Source organism: Protopterus annectens, chromosome 1.part1 (genome assembly GCF_019279795.1).
Source record: "Protopterus annectens isolate FY-2018-M chromosome 1.part1, PAN1.0, whole genome shotgun sequence".
Taxonomy (NCBI): Eukaryota; Metazoa; Chordata; order Ceratodontiformes; family Protopteridae; genus Protopterus; species Protopterus annectens.
In genome coordinates, this window is record NC_056726.1 from 554,542,961 (window position 1) to 554,561,775 (window position 18,815).

At 41.7% G+C, this 18,815-nt stretch overlaps 1 protein-coding gene across 1 annotated transcript in view; it reads right to left on the reverse strand.

Annotated features, from left to right (window-relative positions):
* FAM166B (family with sequence similarity 166 member B) overlaps positions 1–18,815 on the reverse strand; it is a 241,483-nt gene that overhangs the window by 175,604 nt on the left and 47,064 nt on the right. Inside the window, exon 3 of the mRNA XM_044087149.1 lies at positions 16,550–16,662. Within this exon, the coding sequence (XP_043943084.1) occupies positions 16,550–16,662 (113 nt within the window). The remainder of the gene's footprint in view (positions 1–16,549; positions 16,663–18,815) is intronic.

Consider the following 18,815-nt stretch of genomic DNA (forward strand, 5'->3'; position numbering starts at 1 on the left):
CAGAATATCAAAAGGACTAAATGTATTTAGGATTCTGTAAAAGACCTTATGGTAGTAAATACATGAAGGACTCTAAATCCTTAAAGCAGAGACTATACGTTCTTTGTACACAGTAACAGAAACATGAGTTGCCTTGATGATATACTTATAAACTCCTTTAAGCTTCATAAAGTAGTAGCACTGCAAGATGCTTCATGTGTATTCACACCCACAGTTATGTATCTTGGATTTGTTAGGGTTAGATGTCCCAGGATTAAGGCCACTACAAAGATCTGACATTTTGTTACTTAAGTCAGAAGATGATAGGGAGACCTTACATTTGTCATCCAAAAAAATACTGGCAAGGGCTAGAAGTTCATCCAAATAGGTCCTGAGAAAGATGACTTTCAAAACCTTTATTAAAGAGACCACTATGGTTATAGATAATAAGTACAGATACAATAGATAAGGGAGAAATTTCTGTTTAGAAGGGAAAAATAAAAGAATTAGAAAAGGAATGCCATTTTCATGAGACTGGTGGTGTGATGCAAGTAATTCCCTTCTCCTCTTGACTGCCTGGTCCAGTCTTGGGTTGAGAGAGCTTAGCCTCTAGTTTGGCTGTATAATTGCATCTCCCACATGTATTAGTGTTTGGTGGAAGGAGGAGAGGGTTGTCTGTGTACATGAGGCAATTGTAACATTGCCTCAAAATGCCCAGATTCACCAGTTGGACTGGAGAGTACACCTGAAACTGCCCTTTGGACATGCCTGGATAGGTACAGTGAACTGTTTTACTGATTGGCTGGTAAGGTCGAATAGAGAGGTTTGTCCTTCTCTATAGTATAGGGGGGGTCTAGTGCTAAGGTTTATTAGTGCTTGCTATGAGTTTTGAGCAAGTGCCGGGATGAGAAATGAATGATTTGAGTGCTTAAGTTGAAAGTTTGTCTAGTTCCAAGGGAAAAATTGAAGAGTAGACTTTGTAGAGCTGGGAATAATTATACCCTAGCTAACTGGCGCTGCCCAGCGCGCAAAACCTTGCAAATGTGGATTTTATAGCAGGGAAATGAAAGAGATAGAAATTAGCCCAAAATGGCCAATAAACTACTAACTAACTAGGTTAAGGTGGTTTACACAGCCTCCACAGGATAAACGTACAAAACTACTACTGTCTACAATTCAATGAATCATGTGATTTTAGCTGTTACTGTGGCTGGCTTCCATTCCTGTGAATTGTTCTGGTTCACACAGCCTATCTAGATCTCACCAAGGTTTTCAACACAATCCCCCACTCTGGAATTATAGATAAACTCACTAAACTAGGCATAAATCCCTATGTCACAAGATGGGTTGCCAACTGGCTCACTGACAGGACCCACACTGTGAAAGTAGCAGACTCCAAATCCGACTTCAAACCAGTGACAAGTGGAGTACCACAGGGTTCAATCCTGGGTCCTCTCCTGTTTGGTATCTACTTCTCTGAAGTACAGACTAACACAGAAGATCTTTGGCTAATGAAGTTCACAGATGACTGCAAACTAGGAACCATAATCAAAACTCCTAACAATTTGAACATCCTACAAAAGGTCCTCACTGAGACAGATGCTTGGTGCCAAAGCCATGGCCTCAAGCTCAATACCAAAAAGTGCATTGTTATCCCCTTTGGTAAAAGCTCTGTACCCATGGACTACCACATAGGCGGTAGTCTACTTGACACCGAAAGTGTGATAAGAGACCTTGGGACACAGGTGGACAGTAGTCTCTCCTTTGATAATCACATCACCACAGTAGTCAGGAAATCCTTCTACAGGGCACACCTCATCACAAAAGGTTTCTCATCCAGGAAAAAAGAGGTCATTGTTCACCTCTACTCATCACTCATTAGACCCATTATAGAGTACAATGCCACTTTTGGTATGTAACTCACAAGACATCTACAACAACTGGAAAGGCTGCAGAAATACCTCACAAAGAGGATTACTGGCCTCAAACAGATGCCCTACACAGACCATCTCAAAAAACTCCAACTTTACACGGTCACATATCACCTACTCAGAGGCAATCTCTGCCTAACATACAAAGCTATGTCAAACCCAGAGCTGTTGGACATGCTCCACTTAAAGAAATCTCAGTCCCTCCGAGCTACACGCTCTAGGGACCTAAACCTTGTCACCACAATAAACAGAACATGCTGGAGATATAGATTCCTGTCCCAGAGACTTCCCATACTCTGGAACAAACTACCTATCTATATCAAAGAAAGCTCATTAGCACTCTTCAAGAAAAATCTTGATGATTGGATGGGAGGTAGGAAATTCACCCCGAAGATCACTTCTGTGGCTCTGCTTGACAGGGGCATAGGTAAATAATTTTCTTGGTTGGCAAAAGCCAGGGTACCATTTGGCTAGGCTTATATAGACCCTAGGGCCAATAGCCTAGCACCTACCTATGAATCTATGAGCTCTCCTCTGAGTCTGCATCAGAAATCTAATGGCAAAAAAAAGCCAGAATCTCTCCAGGCATCTTCTTGTTCAGATTCAGAATCTTGAATCTCTTCAGGAAAAGAGGAATACACATTCTTTTATAAGAAACTCCTTAACAAAAAGGATCAATAGCCTGAATTAAATTCTGGGTCAAACCAGTAAACAACTCATGTCTAAAGAAATTTCAGGGGAAGTAGATACCTGCTTAGTTTTGTTTCTTTTTGACAGGAAAAATGAGGCCAGCCATGTCATTAATGGAAGTAGCTGATTTCCCAGAGATGGACTCAGCAGTCTGGCATAACAGGAAAACCCGTAGCAAACACCTTTAGTTGAAAAGTAAAAAAAAAAAAAAAAAAAAAATCCCATTTTCTAATTAAAACTTGTTTGCTGTAGCACTCTCTGTAGGCAGAGTATAAACTGTATAATTTATAAGATTTTTTTAAGTAAAAGATGAACAAAATATATCTCCATGCATGCAGGGTATAAACTGTAGTACCTGTTTGCTACAGTTTATAATAATAATAAGAAGAAATTATTATTATTTTAATAAAATGGAGGAGGGTTGCTATCTTGGCATAGAAAATGGGCCTGAATAGCTAGACAGGATGGAGGGAAATCATTATGCATTGATGTGCAAGCAGAAGGAATGTATGAAAGGAATACAATGAAACCAGCACTGGCAAAAAACACACATAAATACACAAAAACATACCCGGAGGCTCTAAATAAAAATCTGCAAAAGCAACAGAGACCTCCCAAGTAGATATCCAAGCAACCTCTACCCCCCAACACAAACCATGAAACACATATTTCACAAAACCAGTGTGCCACACAATCACAGCCCCTAAGGCAAAATAACATACCCAACACACTAGTAATAGGTGACTCTATAGTCAGGTACACTGAGGTCCCACTCACTAGGCTGAACAAGGAGAAGGTTACTGTTAGTTGCCTGTCGGGTGCCAGGATCCGCCACATAACACAAGCACTCAGGTCACTCCAGAACAAGTACAATTATGACTCTGTCATTGTCCCTGTTGTTGTGAATGTCCTGAGCCGTACTTCCCTGGACTACATGAAAAGAGACATGGAGGAGTTCTCTGATCATGCAGCCCAGGCCGGTATAACCCTGACCCTGAGTAGCATCCTGCTCTCACCAAGAATGATACCACAGTATAGAGAAAAAATTATCAATTTCAACAATTGGCTAAGCTTCTGGTGTCATTCAAAGGGGTTCCAGTGTCTGTCAGCCTGGAATGACATGCTCAAGCTTCTGGTGTCATTCAAAGGGGATCCAGTGTCTGTCAGCCTGGGATGACATGCTCGACAAGCCACACTGCTTCGCTAGAGATGGCTTGCACCTGTCACCCTTAGGCTTTTGAATACTGGCCAAGGCTCTTGCCACCCCCATAGTGCCTTTTTTAGGCAAGGCTCAAAAGACAAACCCACTGCCGTAAATAGCACAAGTAACAAAAAACTGAGGGTAATGCTGCTCAATGCCAGAAGTCTAAACTTCAAAATGCATGCACTCGAGGCACTCCTCAGTATGGAGAAAATCGATATACATGCAGTAACAGAAACCTGGTTTAAGGCTCCAGAGAGCACTCCAGCACTACCAGGCTACAACTCATACCATACATTTTGGCCACAAAACCCAGACCAAAATACAAAAGGCGGGGGAGTATCTATATTCATCAAGGATACCCACACTTCCAGGTTAGTGGCACAGCACAATGCTTCAGAGATCATCCACGTGCAACTAACAGCGGGCAAAACTGCTATTCAAATTATAGCTTGCTACAGATCACCCACCATGTCCCAGGACCACCACTCCACATTCCTGGAAACACTGGGAAACATAAAGGTCCTACCAAACACCCTGATATTGGGTGATTTCAATTACCCAAACATTAACTGGGAGAACTACTCAAGTATGAACTCCCTTGCCCAACATTTCCTAGAATTTATAAACTCAAACATCCTGGATCAACTGGTCAACACCCCCACCAGAGGTGACAACATATTGGACCTGGTCATCACCAAAATGGGTGACTGGTGTTCCACACCAGAAGTCAACCCCTCGCTGGTTAGATCTGACCATAAACTAATCACTCTGGATGTCCACATTCTGCCACCACCCCCGGTCAAAGAAACCCCCGTGAAAAACTTTTCAAAAGCAAACTTCACATTACTTAAGACCGAGGTGGGATGTTTCAAAGCCCCCATGCTAAAGGAAAACTCTGTCCAAGCTGCAAAATCCTTTACTAATGCACTCTACGGGCACTGACAAGAATGCATGGATCATGCTATCCCAAACAAAACTAAAACTCACTCCTCCAAGAAAAGGAAACCAGTCTGGTGGACCCCTGCCATAAACAAGCTATACAATAGAAGGAGGAAACTAGTATATAAATGAGTAAAATCCCAAGAAGGGAAGACATCCCTGATCAGTATCAGCAAGAAACTACATTCCCTCATAAAATCATCCAAGGCTAGCTTCGAAAGAAAAATTGCCATGGACTCCAAATATAACCACAAGACATTCTTTAGCTATGTCAAGAATCTAAGTGGCAATTATCAGATCTCCTCAGAGTTAGTGCAGAATGGCACAAAATACACTGAACTGACCGATATACCCAACATCCTGGTAGACAGGTTCAGTACAAACTTCACCCCCCTCTCACCCCCAAAATGGTCCATAACTATACCAGAAGAATGTAGTACCCCTGAAATCACAGACACTCACATTAAAACAGCCCTCTCCAAAGCCAAAAACGCAGTATCAATGGGACTGGACAGTGTCCCAGGCTGCGTCCTACATGAGCTCAAAGATGAATTAAACCCTCACCTAAACACACTGAAACTCAGCCTCTCCACAGGCTACATGCCCACAGAGTGGTGCACAGCAACGGTTATTCCACTCCACAAAGGTGGAGCCACAACAGACCCCGGGAACTATCACCCTATAAGCCTGTCTAGCTTGGTCTGCAAAGCTATGGAGTGCATCATCATGGATCTCATTAACAGAGACATTGGAAACCTCCAGACACTGGACCCTACCCAGTTCGGCTTTGTTAAGGGCAGATCATGCCTCCTAAACCTGGTGGACTTCTTTGAGGCAGTTACCAAGGCTATAAATGAGAGAAAGGTTGTCCACACAGCCTACCTAGACCTCACAAAGTCCTTTGACACCATTCCCCAGTCAGGTATTATAGACAAGCTCACCAGCCTGAACATAAACTCCTAAGTCACGAGATGGGTTGCCAACTGGCTCACGGACAGAGCCCACATGGTCTCAGAGGTACAGGTGAGCACAGGAGGACTATGGCTGACCAAGTTCACAGACGACTGCAAACTATGGGCTATAATAGACTCTCCGGCTGACACAGACATCCTCTAAAAGGGTCTCACTGAGACAGATACCTGGTGTCAAAACCATGGCCTCAAGCTAAATGCCAAAAAGTGCATAGTCATTCCCTTTGGAAAAAACAAACTACCCACAAAATACCAAATAGGTGGTAGCCCCCTAAATACGGAAGATGTAATAAGGGATCTGGGGACCCAAGTAGACAGTAACCTCTCCTTTGATAATCACATTGCCAAAGTGGTTAGAAAATCATTCTATGTGGCCCACCTAATCACAAAAGGGTTTACATCCAGATCGAAAGAGGTCATTAGGCCCCTCTATGTATCACTCATCAGACCAATCATAGAGTACAATGCCCCATTTGGGATGTACCTTACAAGACACCTGCAACAACTGGAATGACCACAGAAGTTCTCACCAAGAGGATCACTGGCCTCAAGCAGATGCCCTGTGCAGCTCGACTGAAGAAACTCCAGCTGTACTCGGATGCATACCGCCTACTCAGAGGTGATCTCTGCCTGACATACAAGGCCATGTCCAACCCAGAATTGATAGACATGCTCCACCTAAAGAAAACCATATCCCCTCGAGTTACACGCTCCAGGGATCTAAACCTCACCACAACAATAAATAGGACATGCTGGAGGGATAGATTCCTGTCCCAGAGACTTCCCATGCTCTGGAACAAGATTCCAATCTACATTAGGCAGAGCTCCTCGCTAACCCTCTTCAAGAGAAACCTTGATGAGTGGATGGGAAACAGAAAGTTTATCCCAGGGATCACATCAATGGCTCTGCTGGACAGAGGCAAAGGGAACTAATCTAAGGGGGTGGCGAAAGCCAACACATTCCAGCTAGGCTTATAAATGCCTTTGGGCAGATAGCCTAGTACCTACCTATGAACCTGTGAACCTATGAACCTCATCTACGGCTTTGGTGACTGCTTCAAAGAAGTCTATCAGGTTTAGGAGACATGATCTGCCTTTTACAAACCCAAACTGGGTGGGGTCCAGAGTTTGGAGATTACCAATGTCTTTGTTTATAAGTTCCATGATAATATGTTCCATGGCCTGACAGACCAGGCTCATCAGGCTAATGGGGCAGTAGTTCCCAGGGTCCGTGGTGGATCCCCCTTTGTGGAGTGGAATAACTGTCACTGTGTGCCATTCAGTGGGCACAAAGCCTGAGGTGGGGCTATGATTGAACATGGTACTTAGGTGGGGTGCCAGTTCGTTTTGTAGTTCATGTAGAACACAGCCTAGGATATTGTCAGGTCCCATGGATGCTGTGTTCTTGGCTTTAGAGTGTGTGGTTTTTACCTGTGCAGCCATAGAAAAATGTATGCCCACTGCATACAGAGTCTTTCCATCTTTCTCACACCTGGCTAGAGTTTCTTTGACTTTGGGGACCTAACAAGGAAGATCCATCAAAGGGAGCATTGACGAAGGAAGGCTTGAATGGCTCCACAAACTCACACAGGTGCATTCAGGTGTGTCATCTAATTGTAACGCCTAAACCAGCTGACCTAGTTGCCCCTTCAAATGCATGAGCAATGAGCCTCATGGATGAGATGGAAATAGCTTCCAGAGTAGCTAACTGGGAGGCCACTTTTTCTTGGACCTCATCAGATACAGCTCCTGCTAGGGTGTCTGATAGCTCCTTGATCAGATCCCTCTGGAGCCTAGTAAAATGTGCCATAAAATTTAAGGACCTTAAAGTGAAAATTGATGATGCATAAACCTGTTTTCCCAGTCTGTCCTTCATCCTAGACTCTTGGTTAGAGGGATGAACAGAGAAACTGTCCTCAGCTAGTTCCATTTTGGTGGCTGCTGCTACTACCTTGGCATCTACTGCTAACCTTTTTGTCCAGTGCTGGTGGTCCTTAGGAGCTGAGAGTATCTTATCTGGTTTCTAGGGAATCAGTTCTCAGGAGCCTTCCAAGCCTACTGAGTGATCAGGTTAATTAGATTTCAGTTGGAGGGGTCACCCAGGTAGTTGATGGGTGGGAAATGAAGGCTTGCAAGTACACAGACTCCTTGGAAGTAGGTTCTTTTGGCTTCCAGTTACCCCTCTGTTTAAGGGTCTCTAGAATGTCTGCAAAAGAGACATCTTCTAGGTGTGAACTGGGTGAACTCTCCCCATCATCGAAATCTGTGTCCAAAGTGACGGATTCTTCAGGAGAGTCCAGGTGTTTCCTCTTACATGTTTTCTTCTGAGGAGGATCTTCAGTGGGAATGTCTGAAGAGGACTCAGAAGAAGAGTGACCCATTGCTGGGATCTCTTGCAGCCTTGGAGCCCACTGTCCAGGCAAGGAGGTTGGTGGGATCTCCCGGTAAGAAGGGTTCAGGGAATGAAACTCTGATACAGAGATAGCCACATGAGAGCCTGCAGTGGCCAATGCTCTCTCTATAGCCTGGAAGACAGGTCCCCCCAAAGAGGGACTTTGCGAGGGACAGTCCCTCTTTGGGCAGTTGTGTCCTGCATAAAAACTGAAACAATGGCAAATGTCCTGCAATATTAGGACAAACATATTTCCTATATTTAATGTAATAGTTGCATAAAAAATTTATTCTGTTTCTGAAACACGTAAATGTTATAAGAAACAGAATAATCAACTAAAATGCTACAAGAATAAGCATTTATGTAGGCAAAAAAGTGAAGTTCTGTCCTTTGTACTGGCTGTGGGTATGTTTTGCCTTGCAAAATCTGAAGTTTGTACAAAAAATGTCCCACTTTGGGCATTTGAAAAGGTGGCAACCCTAACTAGAAGCAGTAGCAGCCCTGTAGTGTATCTGCAGCACCATAATGACACTAAACATGCTTAATAACATGAGAAGTATGCTTAATAACATGAGAAGTATGCTTAATAACATGAGAAGTGGAAAAAAAGATGCAATTAAGGAATGTTTTGGCTCCGAAGAGGGAAGATTACCAGTAAGCTTCTTCAATTTTTAAAAAAACAGAAGTATAAACTTCTTTATTTCTTTTTGACAGGAAAAATTGGGCCAATTGTGTTAGTGAAGGCAGTAGCTGCTTCCCAAGGGATGAGCACAACATTCTGACACAACAGGGAAACCTTTTCTATTCCCTCTAACAGTACCAACAAGAGTCGCTCTCTGTAGCCCATTGAGCGGGCTCCAACAGTTTCAGAGGACATGGTTAATCACCTGTCCATAGTGGATGTAGGTGCTGCACTAGAGGGATCAGTGGTCTGAGGTACAACAAATGACTACAGCACAGTCATCCACCTGCAGCTGAAGCAAATTGCTAGCCTGCTGTGGTGGCAAAGGCTGTTAGTTTCACATTTCTTTTTTGTTGCTAGAAGAAGGACCAACCACGGGACTGGTAGACTGTAATATGGTCAAGCCAAAACTGGTGCCTCTAACCCAGGGAAGACAAGCAGTACGTGCTGATAAAACTGCCAGTTTACAAAAGTTACTTTTTTGACAGAAAAAAAACAGTTAAAAGCACTTCCCACAACAGAAAAACAAACACAGAAAATAACATTTTCAGTTAGTATACACTACTTTTAAACTGACAGAAAGAAACACTTCAAACAGCATTGCAGTCTTGAGAAAGTATGTTAAATAACAACACTCGTAGATTTAAAATAACTTTCTTGAAGAACAAAATTTAAAAAATGGAAGTTTTTTTCCCAAAGAGAACTTATCTTCCCAGCAAATAAAAGTAACCATCGATCCTCAAAAGTCTAAGAGGAGTGTACTCTTTGGCAGGAGTAAAACCCTGTAGAGCTTTGCTCCCAAACTTGTCTTTAAATCAGCTCAGTTTGAACTATTTTATAGTTTTGGTGTGTAGAAAGTGCCCTAAAGCTTTGGAAGCTGGCTGGTTGTTATATCCTTGGTAGGATATAACCCATACCACTAAGGCTACTGCAGCAGTGATCAATATGAAGAACATAATTTGTGATTCAAGCCATATGTTTTTTTTTTTAAGTATGGGAACATTTCCACAATAGCAAGAAATTTATGCAGAACATTTGGCTGTGCTTTTACCTTTATAATAGATTATTTCAGAGTACTAGAAGTATATGTCATATCTATACTCTTAGCATACCTGGACATGGGAATAATGGTTCCCTGCATCATAAAACATGGTCTGTACAGATTTTATATTTACCTGGAAATAAAATCTTATTCTACCCAGTTATCAGATATAGGTTAAGGTGATACTGTTCCTTCAGCCAGCAAATCTATAATAGCAGAAATAGAAACAAGCCAAGAGACCCAGTAGAAAAAAGAGCTCAGGTTATCACTGTTGAAGGGTAATGGGTGCATACTGTAACAGACTGAGGAAGAAAATGCAATCCTGTGTCATAACTAAAAATTGCAGGATGTGATCATCTCATCAACAACAAATAACAGTGCATTTTAACAATAAAAAGGGTACTGAATTTTCCCTTATTTAAAGGAAATTATGTGAGGCAAAATGGAAGATCTGATGAAATAAAAAGAAGTTATGTTCTTACCATAACATTCTATCTGTGTTGTCGATCTTCATCTATTCTTGACTCTTGAGTAGTTGGTTCCAATCCTCGGAAGTGGTCTGGCTGTTAGACAGCTTGCGCCAGGCAAAAATCTCTCTAAGACTCTACCCACAATACCCCTCTCTATATTACCTCAGATCGAGTTTGCAGCTTATACAAAGACAGAATCATAACCAAACATGAAGAAGCCATGTCCAAGGTGAAAACTAGCACGGTACCCAGGACAAGTGTAAAATCCTCCAGTTATTCACAGGAGGGAGAAGGAGGGTGGGATGCCAAGAATAGATGAAGTTCAAAGTGGAATGTTATGGTAAGAACATAACTTCTTTATCTGATGTTGTCAATCTTCATCTATTCTTGACTCTTAGGACAGAGTCCCAAGCTAGTTTAGATCCTGGGTGATCCTATGGAAGGATATTCCTGAGAACCATAGAACCAAAGGAAGCTCTTCCCCTGGAGACCAGATCCAATTTGTAATGATTAGTAAAGGTATGTGGAGTAGCCCATATTGCTGCTGCACATATCTCATTCATGGAAGCCTTAGAATGGAAAACTGCTGAAGTGGCTATTGATCTGGTGGAATGTGCTTTCGCAGGCACAGGTAACCTGATGCTCTTTTTATTATATATGAAAGTGATGCATTCACAGCCATTTTGACATGGTAACTTTGGAGACTGGTTTCCCTAAAGTTGGTCTGGCAAACGATACAAACAACTGGTCTGGGTTTCTCGGTCCATATTAAATCAGTGAACACTTAAAAAAGTGAACGCTGATTTACTGACCCCATGTGAGCAAAAGCTTACAATCCCGAACACTTAGAACATCAATTTTTTTTTCCCAGGGAAAAAAAAAATCGCTGTTCCAAAAAAGGAACAAAAACAAAAAAACTTTAAAACATTACATAAAGTGGGGGGTTTTACCCCCCCCCCACATCCCTGCTGTGCCCCCTACACTCCCCCTACTTAAATATACCAACTCCGAGATTGTACTACAGTGACGAAAATGGCAAAATAATGAAGGTGGCCAAGTGATTTCTTTCCCAGGGAAAGAATTCGCTTATATGCCATTTTGGTATTTTGCCATTTCGAGCTTTCAAGTTCGATCAAGCCGCATTTGAAAGAATGCATCTTCGATCATATAATAGGGAACCTATTTTCTATATTCTTCAGTTCTCCTGAGATAGAAATGTAACTGTCTGTGAACATCCAGCAAATGTAAGCAATAGTCACCTTTGTTCTCAAAGTTATGAAAGGAAACAGTCAAGTCAATAGTTTGATTAATGTTGAATTCTGAGACCACCTTTTGAAGAAAGAATGGACTGGTTCTGAGTGAAACTCTGACGTTATGGAAAACTAAATAAGGGAGTTTTGAGCATAAAGCCTGAATCTCAGAGACTCATCTTGTGGAGGTAATAGCTATGAGAAAAAATGTTTTCCATAAAAGAAACTTTAAATTGCATGTAGCTGCTGGCTCAAAGGGAGGGAGCACCATGGACTGAAGAACAATGGTTAAATCTCATGGGGTAGAGGGTCTTTAAATGGAGGTTTTAAACGCAAAGCTCCTTTGAGGAATATTTTACATAATCTATGTGAAATTAGTGGGAGGTCCTCGAAACCACTATGGAAGTTAAAGATGGCAGCTAATAATCTATGTGAAATTAGTGGGAGGTCCTCGAAAACATTATGGAAGTTAGAGATGGCAGCTAATTGGACCTTAATCATGGAGGCTGAAGCTCCTTGATCAAAAAGAATGGCTAGAAATTCTAGAGCTCTTTCTATGGTTGTAGAGAAAGGGTTGAGATTATTTTCGTATGCCCAAGTTGAAAATCTCTTCCACTTACTAAGGTAGAGTGTCCTGGTGGATGGTCTATGGGAAGCCAGCAGAATTTTTTGCACTGAGGAAGGTAAATCATTATGCCTGGTGACTAGTGGAACTGGAGGAACCTAGCTGTGAGCTTGAGATTTTGAAGGCTGGGATGCCCCAGTCCATGAGGGTGAGACAGCAGATCTGGAGCTGGGTCCAAAATCCATGGACGGTGAACTAGATGAGGCCATAGGAAGTGGAACCAATTCTATCAAGGCCAATAGGGTGCAATGAGGGTCACTTTGCTTCTCACCCTCATTGCTTCCTTGAGAAAGAGTGGAATTAGAGGGAAGGAGGGAAAGGCATAGAGGAGACTGAAGGGCAAATTGAGGAGCACAGTGTCTCTCAGGGACTCCACCTGAGGGGGGATTAGGGCAAAGTAGCTTCTGCACTTGTTGACTTGGAGGGATGGAAATAGGTTGCAGCAAGGCAGGCCCCAGTGATGGAAAATCTTCCTCGTTATTCTGAGATTGAGAGACCACTCATGAGGCAGTAGTATGCACCTGCTCGGTTTGTCTGCAATCAGGTTAGAGCTCTCCAGGATGTGCATTGCTATCAGAAAGTGGTTGAAAGAGATTGACCATTGCCATACTTTAAGAGCTTCTCGACATTGGGGGTAAGACTTGATTCCCCCCTGTTTGATAATGTACCTGGCCACTGACATGTTGTCTGATTGAATTGCAATGGTTCCTAGAGGGAGGACAGACTGAAAGGCTTACAAAGCTAGTAGCACTGCCCTCAACTCCAGAACATTGATATGCAGATTGGCCTCTATTAGGGACCAAGCACCTTGAACTGTCCTTCTCATATAATGCCCCCCTCTCCACTGCATCTGGGTGGCATCCATGGTCATTATGACTTTGGGTTGAGGAGATAGATATGGAAACACCCAGAATCCATGAGTATCAAATGAGCTGTTACTGCTGCCATACATTTGGTGAACATCCTGTGAGGCCAAAGGGCAGCAACTCTGAACTGAAAGTGACTGGCTCCAAGCCAAAAATGGAGAAACCTTCTGGGAGCGTTTGTCCATCTTTATGTGGTAATATGTATCTTGAAGGTCTATAGAGCACATTCAATAATTTTCCTCTAGAAAGGGAAGTATAGACTGAACAGTGACCATCTGGAATTTGGATTGTTGAACAAAGTTGTTTAAAAGGCGGAGATTCAGAACTGGCCTCCAGTTCCCTGTCTTTTTTGGCACTAAAAAGAACCTTGAGTAAAATCTGGATCCTATCTAGTCTGGTGGGATTTCTTGAATGAGTCTTTTCTCTAGCAGCTTTTAGATTTCTAAGGCTGCTTGTTCCCTCTGACTGAGTGGAACATTGAGGAGCCTTGTTAGAGATCCTGGATAAAAATAGAAAGGGATAGAGTAACCTCTGGTACTAATTCTCTGCACCCAAGCATCTGTGGTTATTTGTCGCCAGGCTTATGAATGCAAAGAAAAGCTTCCCCAGACTGTCTTCAGAGGTAAGCATTTGGGCCCCCTTTCAGGAGAGCTGGTAGGGCTGGATAGAGAAAGAATCTCTAGAGCCCTGATTTTGTGGGCCACCTCTGCCTCATGGTTGGCATCTTCCATTAGAGCCCCCCCCCACCCCTGAGCCTCCACCATGTGTGTCTGGAAAGGCCCTTGGGACTTCCTGAGACACATATTTCCAATCCTCTGATTCCTAGAGTAGGGTCATTGGGGAGTAGAAAAATGTATGGTTCTCCACAGTAAATGGTACAAGCAAGCAAAATCTGAAGGTAATTCTACTCAATGCTAGAAGCCTAAACCTCAAAATGCACTCACTCGAGGCACTCCTTAAATTGGAGAAAATTGACATCTGTGCAGTGACAGAGACCTGCTTCAAGGCTCCAGAGAGCACCCCTGCATTACCAGACTATAAATACATACCACACCTTTCGGCCACCTAACCTGGACCAAAACACTAAAGGCAGAGGCGTGTCCATATTCATTAAGGATGTCCACACCTCCAGACTAGTTGCTCAGCATAATGCATCTGAGGACCACAATCCAAACTGCCCCACCATGCCACAAGGGAAATTAGGGTACAACCAATAACCTAACAGGTGATTTCAACTACCCCCACCATTAACTGGGAAAACTACTCATGAACCAACTCTTTTTATCTGGAAAAATGTAATGTCTTGGATCAACTTATCCACACCTGTTTATTTAGTGCCATTGTGCTATAACTCAAAGCAGATCTGAGTGTTGCCATTGAGATTCTTGACATAGCTATAGAATACTTTGTGGTTGTCTTTAGAATCAGTGGCGATTTTGTTTTCGTAACTAGCTTTGGAGGATTTTATGAGGGATCTCAGCTTCTTACTGAGGCTGACCACGGAGTTCCTCCAATCATGGGATTTTACTCATTTTTGCAACAGTTTCTTTCTTCTGTTGTACAGTTTGTTTATGGCAGGAGACCACCAGATTGGCTTCCTTTTTTCAAGGATACCATCTTGGTTCTGTTAGGGATAGCATGATCCATGCACTCGTGTAAGTGCTTATAAAGTGCAGTTGTGTAGGTTTCAGCATTTGCACCTCTATTGTCTGTCTGCATGGGTGTCCTGAAGTTTGGCACTTATGTCTTAAGAACGAGAAGTTGGCTTTGGAGAAAGTTTTTTATGGTGGTTTCCGTAATGGGACGTGGGGGCAGGATGTGGATGACTAATGTGATTAGCTTGTGGTCAGATTTGACCAACAAGGAATTGACCTCTGGTGTGGAACACCGGTCGTCCATGTTGGTAAGGACCAGGTCTACGGTATTGCTGTCCCTGTTGGGGGTGTGGATAAATTGATCCAAGGCGTTGGAATGTATGAATTCCAGCAAATGTTGAGCAAAAGAGTTGATACATGAGTAGTTTTCCCAGTTAATGGTGGGGTAGTTGAAATCGCCCATTATTAGGGTGTTGGGTTTTACCCTAATATTTTCCAGTGTATCATGAAATGAGGAGTGGGAATCCTGGGGCATGGTGGGGGATCTGTAGCAAATTACAATTTGGATTGCGGTCTTGCCCAGAGTTAGTTGCACTTGGATAATCTCGGATACATTATGATGAACAACTAGCCTGAAGGTCTGGATATCCTTAATGAATATGGACACACCTCCGCCTTTATTGTTTCGGTCCAAGTTAGATGGCCAAAATGTGTGGTATGAATTATAGCCTGGTAATGCAGGGGTGCTCTCTGGATCCTTGAACCAGGTCTCTCTCACTGCACAGATGTCAGTGTTCTCCATTTTAAGGAGTGCCTCTAGTGAATGCATTTTGAGGTTTAGACTTCTAGGATTGAGTAGCATTACCCACAGATTTTGCTTGCTTGTACCTGTTATGGTGGTGAATTAGTACTGTGGTATACAAATTAAGTTTTTATATAAGCTAAAGTGAATGTGACTTTAAGAAGGAGAAACACATGCACACATATATTTTATATATATATATATATATATATATATATATATATATATATATATATATATATATATATGTATGTATGTATGTATATATCAGACATGAAAAACAGAAATGCTATTTTCATACATACTGAAATAGTAATGTGTAGGTTTATAGGAAAGCAAGAAAATATGTGTCAATGAAACTCTGAGCATGGTTTTACGACAAACAATACATTATTTTTGTAAATGTTATTATCTAAGGCAGCAACAAGATTGTAGTTTATGATAACCAATATGAATGAAACTAAAATTCTTACACTGACAGAAAATGAACCATTTTGTATTTTGCTCAACAAACATAAGTGATCCATGAATATGGGTGTGGAAGAGTCTCAGATCAGTTGGTAAAGCTGGTAACCACATGTATGACTGACTTCTAACTGAGGAAATGAGAGTAACTGTAGAATGTAGAAGTGCTTACTCATACAATTTCAGTCAGAGATTGAGTGTGGCACTGAGTGGATAACTGTTTGGGCTCTGACTAGAGTAATTTATGGTCTAGTCGCGGGAGACGGAGGGGCTTTATGCCAGTTGTCTGATGCTGGTTGTCCATGGCTGGGGGTGGGTTCTTCTGTCTTATCTTTCAAGGCTGATTTTACTTGGGGAGTGTAGTGTGATTGTGAATGTGATCTTGTTATGATGCATTCAGTGTAGGATCTCAAACCCTAACGGAAATACGTATGTTATCCCTTCTCAGGAAAACTTAGGCATAATATATTTTGCTGATTGTATTGTGTGTGAATAAGTGACTTGACATTAGTAGTTATACCTGCAAGACGCTGTGCTGTTTTAGTCAGTGCCTTACTTTAGAAGACAGTGCAAGCATTAAATATCACTCTGAAAATAATAACTGAAAAGATATTTGATGTGTTCAATTAAAATGCTTCTAACTCACCTCTTCTTTTTCAACAGCAAATTGTCTTTGTCCTCTTTCAAAGTCAGTCAGTGAATCTCGACAGGTCTCAGCATACGTCTTTGCAAAGTAATTTTGGCTTTTTGGGACAAATCCTGTGGAGAGACATTATACACAGAAATAAATGGTTATGAGTTATCATAAATCCAATGCATAATATCCTTAAATGGCTGTTGTTGGTGTTGCTATAGGTACCTGTTAAACGTTATGTTTATGCATGACTGATTTTGAATTTTCTGTGTTTCCCCATTTCAGGAAATGTCATAGAAAAACCTTGCATAAAAGTCTGATCGAGTTCCCGAATGCCAATTCTGTGCCTGAGGGCTGTCAACATGAATTCACACTGGAGATATCTTGCCAGTTTATTTCAGTTAGATGTGCAACTTACTTAACAGTTGGCAAGGAAAGTGAGGTGGCTGAGGGGTTTATGGGCTAAAGTAAGGCCTTTAATACAGGGGGGGGGTCATATTAGAAGAATGAAAAGACTAAACATCGAACAGCCTAACGACTAAAAATGCCGGACCACAGCGAAGATCAGAATATTTGTCCTTTCCTCACTGTAGTGTGATCTCGCAGTTGGTATATATATATATATATATATATATATATATATATATATATATATATATATATATATATATATATATATACATATATTTGGCGGGGAGTCCTCTTTCAAGAGTTCAAGGTCCGGCATTTTTGGCCTTTAGGCTGTTCGATGTTTAGTCCTTTCATTCTTCTAATATAGAACCTTAATACTGTACATTATAGGAGACTGTCAGGAAAACAAAATAAATGGTTTTGGGATGGGGCCCAGAATGGTGTAGTGAACTATAAGCTGACATTCATCACAACTAGGAAGCCAGAATCACACAATAAGACTCCAAATAAACAAATTGCAGCCAAGGACAGGACCTCAAATGGAGACAGTTCTCTTTATTGGATACAGCCACAATAAACGTTTATTGTGGTTGTATCCAATAAAGAGAACTGTTTCCGTTTGAGGTCCTGTCCTTGGCTGCAATTTGTTTCTTTGGAGTCTTATAAGCTGGCATTCAAACAGAAGCTGACTGAGTTTGTCAGGGGGATTTGTCAGGAAAATGTGAGCAAGGAATGGAGTTGTTACTGAATTCATTGTCGCGACCAGTTTTATATAATAACATTATGTCCGGTATCACAATAAGTTTAGAAAACAATTTCAACTTGTATGCTAGAGTGGTAGTCTGAAATGGCAGGAAGCCATGTGGCACACAGAGAAACCAGCGGTGGTTTGCAGTGTTAACATATGTGACAGCTGGGATTTAATTTAAAAGTACAAGATTGTGTAGTTTAAAGGGGAAATACATGGAAAATGCAGTTTTATCTGGTGATCCAGTCATAACAAAGGATGAAATTCATGTGGGTCCAGTAATAACTCATAAGCAGAATAAAGCCATGCAATATGGCAAGACAGTGATGAATTTATTTACTTTATTTACCTTTTGGTGATCAGGTTAATACCACCAAAGCAATGGCCTTTTTCATGGAACACCCAAGATGGAATTCATACTAACTAGGGAAATTTGGTGAGAGCAACATGGAAGTTCCCCTGTTCTTTTTTATAAGCCATAGATCCTTAACATCCACCTCAGCAAGCACCATCTCTGGCAGATGCAACAAATACTGTGGTATATAGTACATGGGGGGAGGGGGGATTTGAGAAATAATGAAGCCCTTCTTCCACTGCACAAGGCCAGTCTTGACTACTGCCCACAGCTGAAGAAGCCATTCAGAATTTAGGTATATATGTTGGTGCAAAGTGTGAGATACAGAGTTACTAAAGTGGTCAGAAAATGGAATTCTTGAGGTAGATGAAAAGACTTAAAAATCAAATACGTATACATTAGAAAGCAGAGAACAGGCTGTGGTTTGTATGCATCACATTAAATGGGTAAGTTGGAGGCATAGTTAAAGTACTATAAAATAAGCAAACGTGGATATCAGCAGAAACAGAAGGGGATGTTTCAGGCTAGATAAGAAAGTATTATTTCACAGCAAGGGTGGTAGTATCCTAAAATGCACTGCCTAAGGCTGTGGAATACTACTTGTTATTAGAGGTATTAAAAGCTCTTTGAACAGCACAATGAAAGGTTAGGATATGTTGAGGGCAGGGGCAGCTGATTGAAGGTTAGTTGCAACACTTGGATTGACTCAGTAGACTATATGTCTTCTTCTATCAGCACTCTCACATGCTCAGTTGTCAGAACCA